Here is a 20,143-nt window from a genome sequence, read left to right on the forward strand (position 1 = left end):
CCTTGTAGAGCTGGGGACAGCGGGGAGCTAAAATCAGGTTGTGCTGAATCCGCCGCCGTGCCCCGAATTCGCCGCGTTTCGCCCCAAAGCCGGCGCGGGGCCGCCTGGCCCTTTAAGAGCAGTTCCCGCTCCCGCCCGAGCGGGGGCGCTGTCGCTCCCCCCTCCCCGCGGTCCTCCTCCGTCCCGGCATGCCCCGCGCCCGCCCCCCCCCCCCCTCATTTCCCGCCATTGTGCCTGGGCGCGCGCGGCGCCGCGTGACCGGGCGGGGGGAGCGCGAGGCGGCGGGGCCCGGGGGCCATAGAGACTGGGGGTGGGGGGGCGGGGGATAGAGCGTCCCCCCCTCGCCCCGCTCCGCTCCGCCCCGCCGGCCGCCGCCGAGTCCGCCAAAGGGCCGCCCCGCAGCCCCCGCCGGGCCCGGACAAAGCGCCGCCGCCGCCGCCTCCTCCTCCTCCTCCTCTCCCGCCCCGCCCCGCCCCGCCCGCAGCCCCCGCCGCGGAGCCATGTCGGCCAGCAGCCTCCTGGAGCAGGTACGAGCCTCCCCCTCCCGCCCGCGCCGTCGGGCCGAGCTCCGCCGCGCCGGGCCCAGCGCAGGGGGAGCGCCCCGGGGCGGCGACGGCCTCGCCGCGCTCCATTGTGCTGCGGCGGGGCCGGGCCGCGCCTGGGCCGGGCCTGGGGCTGTTGTTTGAGCCGGGCCTGTCCCGGACCGGGCCTGTTTCCCCTCCAGGACCGGGTCCGTCCCCGCCGGGCCTGGGCGTCCCTCGCTGTGCCAGGCGTGTTTCCTCCCCCCGGGCTGGCTCCGTTTTTCAGCCCCCGGGTGTGTTTTCCCCCCTTCCCACTGGCCGAGTGTGTTTTCCCCACCCCCGGGTCTTTTTTCCACGCTTCCAGAGCCGGGTCTGACCCTCCCCTTCCCCCAGGCCGGGTCTGTTTCCCCCCTCCCCGGGCTCGTCCTTGCCCCTCCCGGAGCCGCTTCTCCCCCTGACTCACCGCTCTCCTTCTCTCCCTCCCTCTTTTTCTCCCCCCACGCCGCCGCTGCTCCAGAGACCCAAGGGCCAAGGCAACAAAGGTGAGAGCCCTGGGCAGGGCTGGGGACGCGGGGGAGGGAGGGAAGGAGGGTCTCCCCAAAATCTGTCGGGAGCCAGGAGGGGAACAAGCCCCGCGTGGCTGCAGGAAGTTTGCGGGTGTTGTTTGTGCCGTGCGCCGTGTGTTAGAACCGGCAGGAGTTCGTTGTATTACAGGATTTGGCTTTAAATACTTTAAGTCGGTAAACGTTGGGAGTTTGTTGCATGTTGTTTTCTGAAGTTTCACGTCTCTCCTCAGTGCAAAACGGCTCTGTGCACCAGAAGGATGGGCTGAATGATGATGACTTTGAGCCCTACCTGAGCCCCCAGGCCCGCCCGGTGAGTACCAGGAGCCTGCTGGTTTCCTGCTGCTCCAGCAGAGGGGAATTTGGCCTCCTTGTGTGTGTTCCCCATCTCCACTGGCTGCATTTTGATCTTTGCCAGCACCTTATATCCCATCCTACACCTGCATTTCCCACCCTACACCTGCATTTCCTGCAGGCAGGAAGCACTGACTCTGCCTTTAGGTTGTGGTGGTGGGTGAGGTAGGAAGGGGCTTAGCAACTTTTTGAGGCTGTGAGAACTTCCTCCACGTGGTGTTCAGCTCCTTTTTTTCAATCTCCAAGTCACCATTTCTGCTCTTTCAGTTTTACTGTTGTGCCTGTGTTGGTTTTTGGCTCTTTGCACCACACAGATGTGCCGAGCTGGGTTGGGAAGTCGCCTCACACGAGGCTGCTGTGCTCAGCAGGGCTTTTGGAGGATCAGATCAACCTTCTTATCTCTGCACCGAGTCAACTGACAGTGCCTGTCATGGGAATTTCTGTTTTTCACCGAAAAAAAGCCCCAAAAACAAAACCCAGAGCCCACGTGTGATAAGAGCGTTGAGACTTTCTGAGAACCCCGATTACAAGTCGAGCTGGAGGGTCTGTGACCAGCCCCTGGAATTCAGGCTCCCACCTACTTTTCCTCCTCACTTTCCCTTAGACTGGCTCCCCTGCTAACTGGTTTTTGTTTGTTTTCCTTAATGAGCTGCAGGGGAGTGACACAGAACAGATGGACTTCAGCTGATTAGATGTACAAGTGAGCACCATAGATAAACATCTGTAATAGCACCAGAGCTCTCAGTTCATTCTCTTGGCTTCTCTTTCCAGTTGTGATCAGTAAAAATAAGCTCTTCTGGTTTCCCCTTTCTGTATTTTTGTTCATTTTTACCAGTCAGTACATCATTTTTTTTTCATGTAAAAGTGATGCCTGTTTATTAGGACACAGGTTTCTTCTGTCTCAGTGAAATTTTCAACAAGTATTTTCATTTTTTGTGCTAAAGGTCTGAGGGTAAATGTTCTTTATGTCCTGTCAGCTGTTCATAATCTTCAGAGTTCACCTGTCCATCAAGATAACTCACTGCATTCTGCTCCCTAAAAAGTTAAGGAGCCTAAATTCAGCCTTCATAGAGTGAGAGAGTGTGATTGCTTTCTCAAATCTTGAATAAAACCAGCTACCTTTCCAGTAGCTGTCATTTAATGGTGGGGTTTTTTCTATCCCAGTTATCAACATCCCTAATTTCCAGCTTCCTTCTGAATGTGGATGGTATTTTCTGTGTTTAAGTGTCCTAAAGGGAATGAGGGTTACTACAAGCAACACGATATTTTACCCTATTTTTCATGTTTGATGAAGAACTTCTGGATCTTTAATTTCTTTTGGTGTGTCTCACACTGGGAAAAAGACATTTTAAAAATCAGGAAGTGATTGGAGGTGCCCCAGGAGGCAGAAATTGAGCCAGGAAGGAGGTGAAACCACCGAGTTACCTTGGAGTGGGACCTTTGGGTGACTCTGTCTCAGTTCCTCACTGTGCTGTGGTGCTTCTCAGCTCCATAAAATAGAATCCAAACCCTGAGAGCTGAGTCTGGAGGGAGGCACAATTCTGCTCAAAAATACAAAGGTATACAGAGATATGGCTCTGGATAAGGAGTTAAAGGAATTCTGGGGTTGCTTCCCAAGCTCTCCACACTCACAGGAGGTGACCAAGTTGTGCAGTTTCACTGTTCCTCATTCCCCAGCTGCTCTTGGAGGTGTGACTGTTACTGTCAGCCCCTCCATGAGGTTATTGTGTATTTTAAAAGACATGCAGTAAATGATTCTTCAGCCCTTTAAAAACCAGAAACTCACATAAACACTAGGTCAGGTACATTTAGTTCTGGTCTTAGGTGAAGGGGAACAGCAAGTTTGAGGAAATAACTGTGTGAAAAGTCTTAGTCATGGAGAGAATGAGAAGCTGGTGGAGTTTTATTGGTATGGTTGAGGTGGCAAGGGGACAGGTTTTAATGTGACAGTGATGTGCTTCCTGTGCTCTTGTGGAGAGGAAACAGCTCTGCCTTGGGTTTAGGGGTGGCCCAGCATGTTCCTGTTCCATTAAAGGAAGTTTTAGGAGGGCAAATGTTACTCTTATAACTGAGGGGATTAACTTGGGAAGAGACTTTGCTGGTTCAAAATAATAATGTGGGGGTTTCAGTTCTTTCATTTGCCTCTCAAATTATTGCCAGTGTTGGTGCTTTTGGGCAGGTTAGGCCTTGGGTTTAGCAGGACTCAGTTCCTCAATTAGTAAAACCCAGGGTGGGCGTGAGTTTTGTTATTAACTTGGAGGCTTTTGTGGGAAAACAAAGGCTGGAGGGAGCATCTCTGTGAGTTTTCATGCCTTCACACCGTGAAGTGCCACAGAAATCTTGTCTCTGAGCACGTTAACATTAAATAATTCCTGGTAATGTTTGTGAACTCGGGGCTGGGTTGGCCCCAAACCTGTTGCTTTCCTGCAACCCTGTGGATGGTAGAGTGGCAAACCAGCTGTTTCTGGAGGGTGCCAGAGCCATCTTGAGAGGCTCCCTGGATTTCAGCACGGCATGAAGTCCTCCGGGAGCCGCGCTTGGCACGTGAGAACATGATTCAAGCAGAAGTGGAGCAGGGCCCTGCTGCAAAGCCAGGCTTTTAACTGGGAGCTGAACCTGCCTTTGATCTGCCTTGCACTGGGCTGGCTTGTCAGGGGCTGGGGCAGCACGAGGCTGCTGCTCACAGGTTCAAATTACTGAGGATAATGTCCATTAGCGCGGCTGGAACCGCTCCCCGGAGGGGACCTGGCTTGGAATGGGAAATGACAGATGGTTTTTCATGTAAGCAAATCTTGGGGATGTCTGAGACTTCCCTAATTGTCAAATTAGGCGTTTGTTTTTGTAACCTAAAGGCTACTTGGATGTTAAAAGGGAGACCAAGGCACAGAGCAGGGATTTTTTTTTTTTTTTTTCCTCTCTGGGTTTGAAACCTGCTCGTGCTGCTGCCTGTAAAAGGCTCCTCTTGAGACCCTGTGGATTACTCCTCATTTTCAGGTGTTTTTTAGTATGGGCCCACGGCACTGGAGCAGTTGGTGTTCTGAGGAATAGGCTTTAAATCCCTGTTTGTTTGCAAGTTCTTGGAATACTGTGAGCTCTGCAACTTTAAATTGTGGGAATAAAGCTGTTTTCGTGGGTAGTAAGTTTAAGGAAGGCAATTAAGGACACATAATTTTGGCAGTGTGCTTCCACTGGATCTTTTTCCTCCTTATTCCACTTCTGCCTGCATCCTTCCCACAAGTTTTCCCTCTAACACTAGAATAAGGTCTAAATATGTTACCCAGGCAAGAAAAGCCCTCGTTGAGAGTAGCTACAAACAGAAGATATTTGGATGCAAGGTAAGACAGTGGTTTTAAAGCCTGAGCAGGAGCTCTGGGGCAGCTCGGTGTCCAGGCCCACTCCATGCATCAGGAACTCCACGTGGGAAGCTGTCTGAGCCTTTGTCTTTAACCTTTCTGGCAATAAAACAGATTTTTGAGCCCTTGTAACAAAGGAGGTGTTCAAGGCTGGGCCTGTTTATCTGCCCAGCCCTAAGGTAGGGAGGGGTGGGGCACGGGAAGCCTTAAGCTGGCTTTATTCCTGGTCCCTTGAAATGGGTTCAGCTCCTCCTGGCTCCCCGGCACTCATGTTTTTGTGGTTTCCTTTCAGAACAATGCATACACTGCAATGTCTGATTCCTACTTACCGAGCTACTTCAGCCCCTCCATCGGATTCTCCTACTCCCTAGGGGAGGCTGCCTGGTCCACGGGGGGAGACCCCCCCATGCCCTACCTGACCTCGTACGGACAGTTGAGCAACGGGGAGCCCCACTTCCTCCCCGACGCCATGTTCGGGCAGCCAGGGGCCCTGGGCAGCACCCCCTTCCTCGGGCAGCACGGCTTTAACTTCTTCCCCAGCGGGATCGACTTCTCAGCCTGGGGCAACAACAGTTCTCAGGGACAGTCCACTCAGAGCTCGGGCTACAGCAGCAACTACGCCTACGCCCCCAGCTCGCTGGGGGGGGCCATGATCGACGGGCAGTCGGCCTTCGCCAGCGAGACCCTGAACAAGGCCCCCGGCATGAACACCCTGGACCAGGGCATGGCGGCCCTCAAGCTGGGCAGCACAGACATGGCCAGCAGCGTCCCCAAAGTGGTGGGCTCGGCCGTGGGCAGCGGCTCCATCACCAGTAACATCGTGGCCTCCAGCAGCCTCCCCCCGGCCACCATCGCGCCGCCCAAGCCGGCCTCGTGGGCCGACATCGCCAGCAAACCCGCCAAGCAGCAGCCCAAGCTCAAGGCCAAGAACGGCATCGCCGGGTCGAGTCTTCCGCCGCCCCCCATAAAACACAACATGGATATCGGCACCTGGGACAACAAAGGCCCCGTGGCCAAAGCCCCGGCGCAGGCCCTGGTGCAGAACCTCGCCCAGCAGCCGGCGCAGGCGTCCCCACAGCCCGTGGGCCAGCAGATGGCCGGCAGCCCGCCGGTGGCCCAGGCTGCGGGTGGGCAGCAGCCGCCGGCCCCGCTGCCCGTGCCCCCGGCGCAGCCGGCCCCGCTGCCCGTGCCCCCGGCGCAGCCCACCCGCTGGGTCGCCCCCCGCAACCGCGGCGGCGGCTTCGGCCAGAACGGCGTGGACGGTAACGGGGTGGGGACGGCCCAGACCAGCTCCGGCTCCCCTTCGGAGCCGCACCCGGTCTTGGAGAAGCTGAGGTCCATCAACAACTACAACCCCAAGGATTTTGACTGGAACCCGAAGCACGGGCGGGTGTTCATCATTAAGAGCTACTCGGAGGACGATATCCACCGCTCCATCAAGTACAACATCTGGTGCAGCACGGAGCACGGCAACAAGAGACTGGACGCGGCCTATCGCTCCATGAACGGGAAGGGCCCCGTGTACTTACTGTTCAGCGTCAACGGTAGCGGCCACTTCTGCGGCGTGGCAGAGATGAAATCTGCTGTGGACTATAACACCTGTGCAGGGGTGTGGTCCCAGGACAAGTGGAAGGGACGCTTTGATGTCAGGTGGATTTTTGTGAAGGACGTTCCCAACAGCCAGCTGAGGCACATCCGCCTAGAGAACAACGAGAATAAACCAGTGACCAACTCCAGGGACACTCAGGAGGTGCCTCTGGAAAAGGCTAAGCAGGTGTTGAAAATCATTGCCACCTACAAGCACACCACCTCCATCTTTGATGACTTCTCACACTACGAGAAACGCCAAGAGGAGGAGGAAAATGTTAAAAAGGTAACGTGTTCGTGGGGCTTGGATGAGTCCTGAGGGGCAGGAGGGGCTGCCATGGGCTGGACTGAATCCAGGGTGTGAACCAGGCTTGTGAACAGGCTTGGTGGGCGTCAGCTGCCTTTTGGCTACCTGCCTGCCCACACTTGGAACCCACACCCACATGGCAGTCCCTGTTTGGGGGGGAAATGTCCGGAGGAGGCCATCAAGTTGGTTAGAGGGATGGAGCCTCTCCTGTGGGGAAAGGCTGAGAGAGCTGGGATTGTTCAGCCTGGAGAAGAGAAGCTTTGGAGTGACCTAAATGCAGCCTTCCAGTGCCTGAAGGGAGCCCACAAGAAAGATGGTGAGGGACTATTTATAAGTGACAGGACAAGAGGGAATGGCTTCAAACTGAAAGAGTAGGTTTAGATTGGATATTAGGGATACATTCTTCCCTGTGAGGGTGGGGAGGCCCTGGCACAGGTTGCCCAGAGAAGCTGTGGCTGTCCCTGGAAGTGTCCAAGGCCAGATTGGACAGGGCTTGGAGCAACCTGGACTAGTGGAAGGTGTCCCTGCCCATGGCAGGGAGTTGGAACTGGATGTTCTTTAACATCCCTTCCAACCCAAACCAGTCTGTGGATCAGGTGCCAGCTCCTGGCAGAGCAGGATGAGGAGCCTTGCCCGGGCCCTGCCTGGGCTGCCCTGAGCCTCAGCCTCCCCTGAGTGCTGTGCTTTAACCAAAATGTATTTCTGTGCCATTGTCAGCTCCTGGGGCAGAGCAGTTTGTACTTGGAGATCAGTGGGAGGTTTGGGGAGTTGTAGCAATCAGAGATGGCTCTAATCCACCCCATGCCCACAGTGGGGTCAGTGTGACAGATGTTTCCCACCACTTGTAGAACCTCCAGGAACAGCAGTTCCTGTCCCTCCCCAGGCAGTCTATTCCTATGCTTAATTATCCTTCCTGTAAGGAGGCTTTGTCTAATGCCCAGCCTAAATCTCCTTCACTGTAACTGAAATCTGTGACTCCTTGTCCTGTCTCCAGTGGACATGGATCGGGTTGTTCTGTTCCCTGTGGCTGTGTTTGGGGCCAGGGTGGGCTGTCACCTGCTGTCACCATCAGTGTGGCACCTGTGCTGAGCTCACCACCTGCCTGCAGCTCCTCTGGGTGCTGCTGGGGTTGGCTCAAAGCCTCCTCTCATCATGTACTCCTTAACAACTTGTTAATTGGAAATCCTGCCCCAAATTCAGTGGCCAGTGGGCTTTGAATTGTGCTTGGGTTCAGCTGTGGTAAAGTCACCTGGGGCTGCCCCTCCCCACAATGCAGATCTGGCTCCTGTTTGATCAAAATGATAATTACAAATTAGCATTAGCACAGCTGGCTGGGAGTTTGCCAAGTTTCCTGATGATCTCTTTAGTTTCAGCAACAGGGAATTTTTCATCCAACAGTTGAAGAACAGAGTCAGGAGCTGCAGCTGCTCACAGTGACAGTTGATGCAGTTTTGGATTTTTGATGTATATTTTACATGGAGCATTTTATAAATAATATCACTTAAGCACAAAGGTGATTTGCTTCCTGCTGCTGGAGGGCAGGGTTAGGTGGGAAGTTGGGAAGGAATTCTTCCCTGTGAGGGTGGGGAGGCCCTGGCACAGGTTACCCAGAGAAACTGTGGCTGTCCCTGGAAGTGTCCAAGGCCAGGTTGGACAGGGCTTGGAGCAGCCTGGGCTGGTGGAAGGTGTCCCTGCCCATGGCAGGGGATGGAATGAGATGGGCTTTAGAGTCCCTTCCAACCCCAGCCATTCCATGGTTCTGTGACATCCTCCAGATCTGACTTTAGGGAGCAACAGTTTGCAGTGTGAGAGAGTCAGACCTTGGTACTGTAAGAGAATGCAGGGGAGAGGGAAAATGCTGCTGGAGGACAGGTGAGAGGCAGATGGATGAGTTAATACTGAGTACCTGTAAGCTGAAGAAAGAAGGAAAGAGTGGGAAAGGCTGTGGGAAAAGCAGACAGACCGATGGTTTCTTCCTGGGGAAAGCTGCCGTGTTTGCTGCCTAAAGCCTGAAAATCAGGAAGACGCTAGAAACGAGGCTTGGCAATTTTCTTAAAGCTTGTAAACCATCTTCCCAGTTGCATTTTGAAGTCTCCTCCCCTGCTTGCTTCACTCCAGGCTGTGCTGTGGAGGGTCGGAAGCAGCGGCGATAGCCGGAGCGCCAGCGCCGCCTTCCCCAACCACATCCGAGTGGATGCAGCAGCAGTTGATTAGGAAAGCGCTTACTCTTTGAAAAGGAACTTAGTCATAGGTCTCTGGAATTCACAGATGAGGAGGGAGCTGTGTAAAAACAGGGGTTAGTGTTTGCTTTTTGCCTTTTACTCCCTGGCTGTGTCACGCCCCGGGCCCCTGGGACATCCGGCACGGAGGAAGTGACTCGGTTGTTCTTGCAGGACAGTTTGACCTCCTCCATCGCTCTCTGACGCAGCCTGGAAAGTGGTTGAGGTTTCTGTGACTGCTCTTTTCGTGGTTTCATTGAGAACCAGTTATTTTTGCTCAAGCAGGGTTTTGGTTTTGCCTGGGGTGATGCTCACCCCGGGATTGTAGGTGCCAAAGAAGCCCAAGCCGTGCTCTGTCTGCCTTGAAGCGTCTCAGGTAATCACCTGAATTAAAAAAAATCCACGAGGAACCAGAGTTGAAGCACTGAAAAGTTCAAATGCTGCTCTGGCAGCAGCTCCCTGCCTGCTTTTTGTGCTGCTTTTGTGCTGGGGAAATCCCATTGCTCCCAGCTCTTTGTCTCTGCCACAGTGTGAGATGTTAATGCTCTGCAGTCGTGTTCCTTGAAGCTTAAATGTCTCAAGGTTTGGCTTGTTTTGAACTTCTCCCAGGCTGAAATTGTCTCATTTAGCTTTAACTTGCCCAAACCTTTGGCTGATTTGCAGTTTGATTCCTGATTGCTGCCCAAGATGAATGAGCTCTTGTGAAAGTCTGGGAGTTCTTGAGTATTCTTTTATACTCCTCATTTCTTCAGAATTCCCTAAAGCAGGTCCAAGAAATTATATGAAAAATGCTCTACTTAGTATTTGTGTTACTCCCATTGTCCAGTGAAGGGGGGTAGGTAGTTCAGTGTTGAAAACACTGGAATAATCCTCTTGCTTGTCCTTTCCTGTTGCCTGTGCCCATACTGTCCTTGGAGGTTCGTGTCCATTCCTTTTCAGTGTCTTGCTTTGCTCTACTGATCCAGTTTTTTAAAAGGGTTGGATGGTCTCCTGACCCAAAATGATGAAGCCAACTCCCAGTGCAATCCTACCCGGAGCAGTTTAGGACTTCTTGAAACCCAGAACAGCTGCTTTTATGGCAGAGCATGTCACTGATGTCTTCCCTGTAAGAACTATTTTATCTTCTTTTTAAACAACCACAAAAATCCCTGGCCTTTAGTCATGCACTTGGATTTCTAGGAATGCTGCCCGTAACCCGGGTCTAAAAGATCTCCAATAGTGATCTGCCTGGTGTTTTGTGGAAAAACAATCAATGGAAACTCTAAGGGAAGTCTGGTTTGGTTCTTTCTCCATGCCCAGGCCTGGGATACTTGGCTCCTTGCAGGTTCCAGGGATTTTAGGAAGGATATCCCATGAAAAGCAGTCGGATGGTCAGGTTTGCAGCTGAGAAGGGACTCTTTGCGTTGGGACTTTGGGTGTTGAGTCAGGCTGAGCTGGGCAGGATGGGGTGGGCTTTTGGTGAGGTTTTCCATGCTGAGGTTCACCAGCCTGAAGCAGAAAGGTGGGATTGGCCAGATTGGAGCCGTTATTTCTGGAATTGTGCTGCTTTGTGGCTCAGCTGACACTGCTGGTTAAGGGAGTATTAATAGTGTCAAGTGTCACTGCCCCCTTGGAACATGTGATTTAAGGCATAACTGAGGGGTGTTGTATGAGCCCGTGAAACAGCCTGTTTCACAGTCCCTGGAATACAGGAATGCTTTCTGATGGATTTTACAAAGCTCTTTTCTTCTTCCTAATCTATAACCTCAGAGGGGAGGAGAGAGAATATTCCCTATAGGGTGGACCAGCACTTTCTCCTGCTCTCAGTCATCCTGGGAATGCTGCGTTGCCTTGGCTTTCCCATATCCTACAGGGCAGCATTTCTGACCACAGGGTTCAATTCCTGGATATTCCATATCCAGGCAAAGCCAACTGTTTCCCGTGGCAGCGAGGGAACGCTGCTTACACTCCCACAGTTCCTTTCATCCCGTGATCCCAAGGCTGTTTGCTCTTTTCTGCTCCAAATCCTGGCCATAGTGAAGTTAATTGATTGATGCACCAGGACAGGATTCCCTCGCTGTGCTGCTCAGCAATGCACATGGTTCCTCTCAGTTTATTTCCAGGCTGTTTAAATCCTGTAGGTCTGTGTCCATGCTCGTATATTTGCTCAGGAATAGAGGAAACAAACCTTCCTATGTTGGACATAAGGAATGCTTTGTGCTTATGATACTTTTAAGCCAGCACTCCAAAGCCCCTGACAACACTCGTGGGTTTTTAGTGGTTGTAGCTTTGTCTAAAGGCAGGAGAGAACTGGAGGGGAAGGCTTAGATCTGGCTGGTGCTCTAATCCATGTTTTCTGCTGTCAGACAGGGAACTGTGTTTCCTCATCCCTAAAACCAAGAGCAGCTGGGAGCCATTTCACTGCAACTGAAGTGGAAGCTGAGTAGTGGAAGAGCAAACCTGTTGCACTTGCCTCATGGCCCTGTCTCTCTCTGTTAGTATCTTGCTAGAAATCTTTAATGTAACATTTATCAATATTATGAAATAATATAATGTTTAAAGTCTTCTTGGTGAAGTTGGTTTAAGGGGCTGTCGAGATGCACTGTTTAAAGTTGTTTTTCCCTTTTTTTACCCCTGTCCATGGGGTATAAGGTCCCTTCCAGCCCAAGCTGTTCTAGGATTCAAGGACTGGGGTTGGGCCAGACAGAGTGCAGGCCACATGCAATGAGGAGGTTTTGCAGCTCTCACAGGTATGGCTTTGAGCAGGGCGAGTTTACTCCACACCCTGTTCTTGTGAATGTTCCCAAACCTCTTTTTGCCCACTTGGTGTGGTTAAAGCTTCGTGGCCCCTCCCCTCCAGGTTACCTTGGCTGGGTGATTTCAGCTCCCAGGGGAGATTTAGATTAGATATCCAGAAGAAATTCCTCCCTGTGAGGGAGGTGAGGCCCTGGAATGGATTTTCCAGAGAAGTTGTGGCTGCCCCATCCCTGGAAGTGTCCAAGGCCAGGCTGGATGGGGCTTGGAGCAGCCTGGGCTAGTGGAAGGTGTCCCTGCCCATGGCAGGGGGTGGAATGAGATGAGCTCTAAGGTCCCTTCCATCCCAAAACATTCTGTGGTTCTATTGCACATGTGTGGCTGGCAAATTCCCTAGAAATACCATGGAGGGCTTGGAATGCAGAAGGGAGTGTGTGAGGTGTCAGTAGCTCTGGCTGCTTTTACCCCCCAGTTTCTGGGTAACTTGCTGACATTGAAGTTAAGAGCTACTGACACAGGTATTGTGTTTCAGGTTATTTTATTAACAGCTCCTTGTCCAGAAAAAGTACTTATCTTCCAAGGAAACCTCTTAGGCAGCTGTTGTGTTCAGTGAAAGCCCCAGGGCACGGCCTGGTTCAGTTCCCTGGATTTTCTCCCTGGTGCAGGAGTGCAGTGGGTCACAAGATGTGGCTGAAAGCCGATTAGGATCCCAAGGTGGGCAGTCCATCAAGAGCAGCTCCATGCACAATATTCCTCCCTTGTTCTTACTGAAAATGTAGTTCTGCAGCAGCTTTTTTGCCTGAAAGAAGCTGCTTTTTTTTCTTTCCCGTCTCAAGTTCAGGAAGCTTTTTGTGCTGTGCTGTGTGAGAGCTCTCACCACGACTAGTCCTCTCATTTTCCTGCTTGCTCTTGTTTGTACCTGGTAGTAATTGTCCTATTTTATGGCTTTGTTGAGTTAATAACTAATTCCTCGGTGGTGCAAACCGCTGGAGGTTTGGCAGCAGGAGCAGTGCCACCCTTATTTACCACAGCAGTTACCCGGGGAAGTCCCTGTTAACAAGGGCTGTCATTATCCACACTCATGGCTGGGATAGAGACTTGTTTGTAGCTCCTGCCAGTGACTGGTGCCCAGTGTGAGGCTTTTTAATTGACATATAAGTCATGTAACAGTGCATTTGAACAGTTAATAATGAACCATTTGGGTTTTGTGAGCCTCCTTCAGAGAGGACTTGGAAATTTCTGGTTCTGTATCATTAGAACTCTTGTTTCCTTAAAAGCACAATGCTTGAGCTGCTTTTGTGTGTGGTTAACTGCAGAGCTATTGTAATGTAATCCCAGTTTAGAGGACTTAGATAAAATCTACCTAAAACTGATGTCTTTTGTTTCTAATCTTTGGGGGGGGAAGGGAAAACCCAGCTCTCAGAGTTTCCTTCCTCGTGTGTATCTGCACAGGGGGGAAGGCTCTGCTCTCTCAGCTTTTTTTTTTTGTGGTGGCATCTCCTTGTGAAATGACTTCAGAGAATTTCCCATCGTCATCTTCGCAAAATTTAAGAAAGTCCTGAAGTCCTGGTTTGGGGGTTCAGCCCAATTCCAGTGCCGTGTTCTTGATGGATTTAAAGGAGAGGAAGAAAAGAAGTTGAAATACAAAACCATGTTCCAGTGAATGTGGCTTTGTGCTCCCTTTGGAGTAGCTGTAAAATGAGGGGACACACTATAGGGAGCGTTGGCTCTTTTGCTTGGGCTTGTGAATTCAGCTCTTCATGGTTGACAGAAGCAGGCAAATAGATCTCCTCTTGTCCTCTCATAATGCAGAATATTGTGGTGTGTTTTTCTTGTGACATGAAGTATTTCTTCTGCTTTATTTGGGGTGGAGGTGGTGTTTTAGCCTGGGTGGGTCAGACCTAAGTCTGTGCAGTCTGATGTTGCATCTCACGTGGCTGCAAACACCTGTAAGGACAGTACAAGGACATATTTATCCATCTCTGAAGTTTTCCTTGCCTTTAACCACTTGTGGCTCAGGAATTTCTGTGGCCCAGAGGTTATATCTTTATTAGTTCATGATTTCTTGTCCAGTATGCTCTTTGAGCATCCTCAGGATCTCGAGTTCTTTGGCTTAACTATGTGTGAGGAAATGTGTCCTTTTATTTTATTTTGAGTCTGCCTCCTGTGATTCCTCCTGGTTCTTGTGCTGGTAGAGGTGGTGAGCAGTTATTTCAGTGTCCTCCCTGTCTGCTCTGCTTTTGCAGTCATCTCTTCCAGGCTGGAGAGCACAGTGGCTCTGCAGATGGAAACCCTTCTGTCCCTCGCTCATCCCTGTTTTCTCTGACCCTTCTCCAGTTCTTTTCCAGAGCTCGGGGTGGATCCTGTTTGGGTTTGTGTAGCAGCAGAGTGGTGGGTTCTGTTCAGGGTGATGGTTGCTTTTCTTGAGGGTTTCCATTTGCCTGGAGTTACAGGTCATGTTTCCAATGGCTAATGGCCAGTTTGGAGCCTGCCACCCTGGAGTTAGGACAGGGATTTTCCCACATGCACCTTTAAATTTATCTCAACCAGGTAGACCAAATTCACTGGAAGGCTCAAGTGCTTTTTCTCACAAAGTCCTCCACAGTTGGTTGCTATTTTTATTACCCTGAATAGCTCAATATCATCAGTAAACTTGGTCACTTTATTATTCACTCCTTCTAGATATTTTATGAATATATGGAGCCACAAATTCCACTGAAGCTCCATGGGTTTTCAGTCCTTGGCATTACATGTACATGGTGTGACAGGGGATGCTGCCAAGGCTTTATTAACTCTACAGCAGTGAGGATTTTGGAACATTAAAGTGAATTTCCTTCCTTTTCTAAAGAGTCTCGTGGCACCAGTGCTAATACTTATTGCCTGGGTGATGATTTAAGGCAACCAAAGTAATGAAACACATTTCACTTGGAGTGATGGGGAAGAATAAAGACTCCCTGGTTGAAGACCAGAAGAATTTTCTTCCTTCCTAGTGACTTGAAAGGACTTGTGTTGTGTTATTTTGCTTGTGCTCCAAAGCCAGCAAGACCAGATCCAGTCCTGGTGTGATCCCAGTTGTCCTTACATGGAATACCACTGGGAATCCTCCCAGCCTGCTCTGCCTCCCTCTTTGCTCTAAATATTCATGGATGTTCTCAGCTTTTCACCATCCTGCACAAGTTTTGCCCTGTGGGACGAGGCTCCCTATGGGAGAGTCATTATAAATGTTTATGGGAATTGGGCTGCTTTATTCAGGCAATTAAATGTGGTGTTTAAGCAAGAAGAGGTTTGTTCTTTGCAATTGATTGCATCAGGTTTAAAAAGGTGCCTGGAAAGATGCTGGGAAGCAGCAGCATGCCTGTGGATATCCGACTGGAAAACCCACTGGAGAGGAAAGCCCTGGCTCTCTTCGTGCCCTTCTTGCCCCAAGCTGGTTGCTCTGACATGGAAATAAGTGTCCAAGGCCACGTGTCTCCTGCTTTTTCAGTGATGTGAGTCTGCCCAGCTTGGGGTTCTGTGGATATTTTGGGTTTGATTTTGATCTGTAGAACAAAAGGCCTTTCCTGGTCTGACACAGAACCACTTTTATCCTGTCTGCCTTGGTGCTGAGCTCCATGAGGTGAACAGGAGGTAGGATGAAGTTGTCAGGCCATAACCAGATCCCTGCCTGATTTTTATCCCCTTTCCTGGGTGGGGGGCAGGCTGGGATGCAGCTTTTCTCTGTAACCCTGATGGCTTTCTGATGCTGACAAGAGGAGAACGTCATGTTTGGTTTGTGAATGTTGGGGCTCGAGGCTGCTTGAGGAGCTTGATAAGCAAAGTGATGCATCATCCATCACTTGTGCTGTGTCCATGCCTTGAGCAGATCCTGCTGGGAAGGCAATGGGCTGCTGTAACTCCTGACCTGTGTGATCAGGGAGAACTCTGTGTGTGTGTCTTAAGGCCAGGATTTGGTTACAGGGCAGTGGGCACAGCCCCAAGGCTGCCAGAGCTCCAGGAGGGTTTGGACAACGCTCTCGGGGACAGGGTGGGATTGTTGGGGTGTCTGTGCAGAGCCAGGGGTTGGATGGATGATCCTTGTGGGTCCAACTCAGGATATTCTGTGATTGGAAGTCTCAGCCCTTTGTGGAATGACACTGGTAGCACAGACCATGCTCTGCTGTGGGTGAGCCAAGCTTTGCAGGACCTTCTCGGGTTGAACTGGCACTGCTGCCTGGCCTTCCCTGCCCCAGGGCTGCAGGCTGTGCTCCAGCTCAGGCAGGTCCCAGCCAACCAGGGTTTGTGGGAGCCCTGCCCTGGCTGCTTCTCCAGGCCCTCCTTGGGATTCCACTCTGCTATTTCCCCACCTGTGGTGTGGCAATAAAATCCTTACCTTTGCTGGGAGCGCTGAGGCTCAGTGTTGGTTGTTAATCAAGGGAAGAGGCTCTCAACAAGTGGGCAGTGTTGTCACCCGTTGTCACTGTGGTTTGGTACAAACTCTTGAGCCTTTTGTTGTTGCTTCCCCCAGTGTGAACAGATAAGGTGCTAACAGATAAGGTGATCTCTTATCGGCTGGTTCAGGACCTGGTTTGTGACATTGCTGCACCCCTGGGGGCAGCAGTGACAGGACAAGTTGCCATTCCTCAAGCTGCTCCTGCCCCTCCTGTTCCTGAGGGAATCAGTCTGAACCGGTGTGTTTTCCTTGCTCCTCCCCTGGGGAGACAGCCCAGGTCTAATGGAAGTGCAGGCAAAGAGAATAAAAGACTTCCTGATGGAATCTCTTTGCTCTCCAGGGATTGTATCCCAGAGTAATGCCCAGTGTGTGTATGTAGATGCTGCTCTGCCTTCTCTGGGCTGTCTCATAGCTGGGTGGGCTGTGGGTTACAGCATCCCACAGCCTGTGGATTTGGAAGAGGATGGGCCAGGAAGGATGAAGGGCTGCTGGAGTTGTTCAGTCTGGAAAAAAAAAAGCTTCAGGGAGACTTTAGGACCCCTTCCAGTGCCAAGGGGCTCCAAAAGAGCTGGAGAGGGACTTTGGACAAGGACCTGGAGTGACTTCCCACTGCCAGAGGGCAAGATTAGGTGGGATATTAGGGAAAAATCCTTCCCTGTGAGGGTGGGGAGGCCCTGGCACAGGTTGCCCATAGAACCTGTGGCTGCCCCATCCCTGCAAGTGTCCAAGGTTGAGCTGGACGGGGCTTGGAGCAACCTGGGACAGTGGAAGGTGTCCCTGCCCCTGGAGGGGGTGGAAAAAGATGTCAGGCTGCATTTTCCATGTCAGGCTCCTCAGGACACTTTGCAGTGCTGGTGGAGTGGAGCAGGAGTTCTGTGCTGGCATTTCAAGGCTGAGGAGGAGGAGGTTTGAAACAACACTGGGTTGAGGAAAATTGGGCTGAAGTGAAGATGTTCACTTTGGTCCCCTCTCTAGGTTGGGCACATGAGGACATCTGCTCTAGACCCTTTGGAAGGTGGTGCCTTCTGTTCTGGCACACTGGGATTTTGAGAGGGGGGTCACTTTTTCCCTGGGACTGTCTCCTTGTTATCCCCGCACTGACTTTGGGGTTACTTCACCTTCCCAGCAGGGAGAGGCAACTATTCGAGGTCCAGCTGCTCAGGTAACAGGGTGACATGTGCAGCAGGACCTCGGGCTGCTGTCCCAGCCCAGGGCACTGTCCCTGGAGGTGGGAGGGGGGGTGATTGAGCCTGGCAGCCGGCTTATCCCGTGTCCGCGTTCGGGAAGCGGCGGCATTAGCTGGGGCAGTTGCTTCCCGAAGGAATGAGTCACGTTGCCATCTGTCCATGTGCAACATAACGTGCTGGCTGCCGAGCCAGGAACAGGGCTTGGCACTTTCCTTTGGATCTGTGGCTCTCCCTGCAGCGCTCCGTGTTCGGGCCTGGCTTTGCTCCCCGCCCTGGCGGTTGGGATTTGGCAGTTTTGGCCACTGCAACAGACTCGGGCAGAGTTACAGGAGAAGGGGGGAATTAAATCCACTTATGTGGGGTAGCTGCTCTTGAGCAGAACACGTGCCTTGGTCTGATCCCTGTCCCCAGAAGACAGTCTGAGCACGGGATCACACCGGGTTCCATTTGTATCCAGCTCGTGCAGAGGAGTTGGAGGTGAAACCTCCTTGGGTGTGTGGCTGAGGGGCTGCCAAAGCCTGGGGTATTGTTCTGAGCTGGAGTCCAGTTTTCCCTTTTTTGGGAAGGTTTCTGAGGATAGATGGCTACATATGCTGTTATCCCAGGATTGAAGCTGGCTGGGGATGGGCTCGCCCTGGGTTTAGCAGTGGACGTGGTTTCCTTGAGCAGCCCCTGTGTTTGTGGCAGGGGTGGTGTGAGCTGCTAAGGGGAGTGGGAAGCTGCCTCCCATCACCAGGTTAGTGTGGGACAGGGGGAAGCAGGCAGGGAGCTCTGCTGCTGCCCTGCTTTCATGGACAGAACAGCCAACACACAGGGAAACGTTCTGGGCTGAACCATCACACCAGTTTTGGAGCCCTGACAGCGTCTCCTCTCTGAGTGGGGAGGGAGAACCTGCTGTATCTGTGGGCACCTGCTGCAGGTGTTGCTTTGCTGTGGAGGTGGGATGGACTTGGCACCTCTGGGAGCAGCTGGGGTGGGGATGGATTTGCTCCATGGGAGCCAGAGCCAAAGCACCACAGTGCCCGTTGTGCCCAGACTGCAGGGACCTGCCTGTGCTCAGGGAAAGAGCAGAGCCAGGGAGGAGCATCAGCCCAGAGCCCTCTGGCTGTTGACAGGTTTTGGTTTTGTCTTATGATCTGGAAATGACAGTGAGTGTGGGCTGGGCAGCACCTCATAACCCTTTGGGACAGCCTGGGCTGTGAGAGCTTCTCTGTTAGACCCAAACAGAACCCAGCAGGGGCTGGCACAGGGGGCTTGGGCAGCCAGCCCTTGGTGCCTGGCTGTGTTTGGTACTGTCCTGCCCCTTTGGCCTGGTGCAAATGTCTGGACAGAACATTCCTGCAGTGCTGGAGGAGAGACATGGCTGGATACCTGTGGGGTGGGAGCAGCAGTTGGTGGGAGATCCCTGTGAACTTTAGTTTACAGGTGAGATGCCATCAGGAGGTTGTTTCAGTCCCTGCAGACCAAGGCAGGTGTCTGTGCCCCCTGGGTTTGAGCTCCACTCTGCCTTCCTGCCCACATGGGAGTTCAGCTGGGATTTTTTTTTTTTTAAATAGAATCATGGAATGGTTTGGGTTGGAAGGAACCTTAAAGCCTGTCTTGTTCCAATGGAGGGACAATTTCCACAGGCTAGGTTGCTCCAAGCCCTGCCCAACCTGGCCTGGGACACTTCCAAGGGATCCAGGGGCAGCCACAGCTCCTCTGGGCAACCTGTGCCAGGGCCTCACCTCCCTCACAGGGAACAATTTCTCCCCAGTATCCCATCTATCCCTGCCCTCTGGCACTGGGAAGCCATTCCCTGTGTCCTGTCCCTCCATCCCTTGTCCCCAGTCCCTCTCCAGCTCTCCTGGAGCCCCTTTAGGCCCTGCCAGGGGCTCTCAGCTCTCCCTGGAGCCTTCTCTTCTCCAGGGGAACCCCCCCCAGCTCTCCCAGCCTGGCTCCAGAGCAGAGGGGCTCCAGCCCTGGAGCATCTCCATGGCCTTCTCTGGATATATTCCAGCAGCTCCACATCCTTTTGCTGGGACCCCAGAGCTGGAGGCAGCTCTGCAGGTGGGAAATCACCCGAGCTGAGGGGAAGAGGGGGAACCTGCCAAGAAAAATGCTCTTTCCCTGACTTTGCTGCCATGGGACAGGCTCCATCTCGGAGCCACATGTTGGGACACTGGGGTGTGACAGTGGGGAACAAAACTGCCCTGAGCTGACATGATCTTTGTTATTTCTTCTGCAGGAACGCCAAGGTCGTGTCAAGTAAAAGGCCATTCCTCCCCAGAGACTGCAGCAGAGATTGCATCCCAGTGATCCTTCAGAGAGGCAAAGAGAAGGAGCAAGAGCATCCCAGAGAGAATTAGGACTTTTTTTTTTTTTTTTTTCTTAATTTCATTGACTTCAAAAAAAGACTTTTACAAACTTGCAGTTTAAAAAAAAAAAAAAGCATTGGAGTATCACAAGACATAGGACTTAAAAAAAAAAAAAAAACAAAAACAACAACAAAAAAAATCCCTTCTAGGTAGAGTAGAGGTAAAACCTGTCCCCCTTTCTTTTGGCTTTGGTTGTGATTTCAGAGCATACGCTTTGTTTTTTGTCTTTTTACTATGTTTTGTTTTTTTTTTGGGGGGGGGGGGTTTTCAAGTCCATAAGTGGCATATGCCTTTTTTTTTTTTTTTCCCCTCTCTAATTTTTAAACCCTGCAGCCTCCCTCCCTTCCACCCCCTCACGCCTCCTTCCCCCTGGTTCTGACATTTGCACTTGGAACACCAAGAGTTGTAACATCCACCCGTGGAGAGTGGAGTAATTTTTATTTTATATTTTTCTTTCTCCCTTCTCCCCAGCCTGGAAAAGGAGGAATTCTCCAAGGAAGTTGGGAGTTTTTTGGCCTAAGAAGAATTAAACA

General features: G+C 51.9%; 1 protein-coding gene across 1 annotated transcript; it reads left to right on the forward strand.

Annotated features, from left to right (window-relative positions):
• The first annotated feature begins 420 nt into the window (after positions 1-420).
• Positions 421-19,667, forward strand: YTHDF2 (YTH N6-methyladenosine RNA binding protein 2). The gene is made up of 5 exons (XM_027714639.2): positions 421-527; positions 1,039-1,063; positions 1,318-1,397; positions 5,084-6,664; positions 19,481-19,667. Exons 1-5 carry the CDS (start codon positions 501-503, stop codon positions 19,502-19,504), a joined length of 1,737 nt encoding a protein of 578 aa, XP_027570440.2. The 5' UTR covers positions 421-500; the 3' UTR covers positions 19,505-19,667.
• Positions 19,668-20,143: the final 476 nt, after the last annotated feature.

This window comes from Pipra filicauda, unplaced genomic scaffold (genome assembly GCF_003945595.2).
Source record: "Pipra filicauda isolate LSUMZ 115617 unplaced genomic scaffold, ASM394559v2 scaffold78_size3787270_pilon, whole genome shotgun sequence".
NCBI classification, from domain to species: Eukaryota; Metazoa; Chordata; class Aves; order Passeriformes; family Pipridae; genus Pipra; species Pipra filicauda.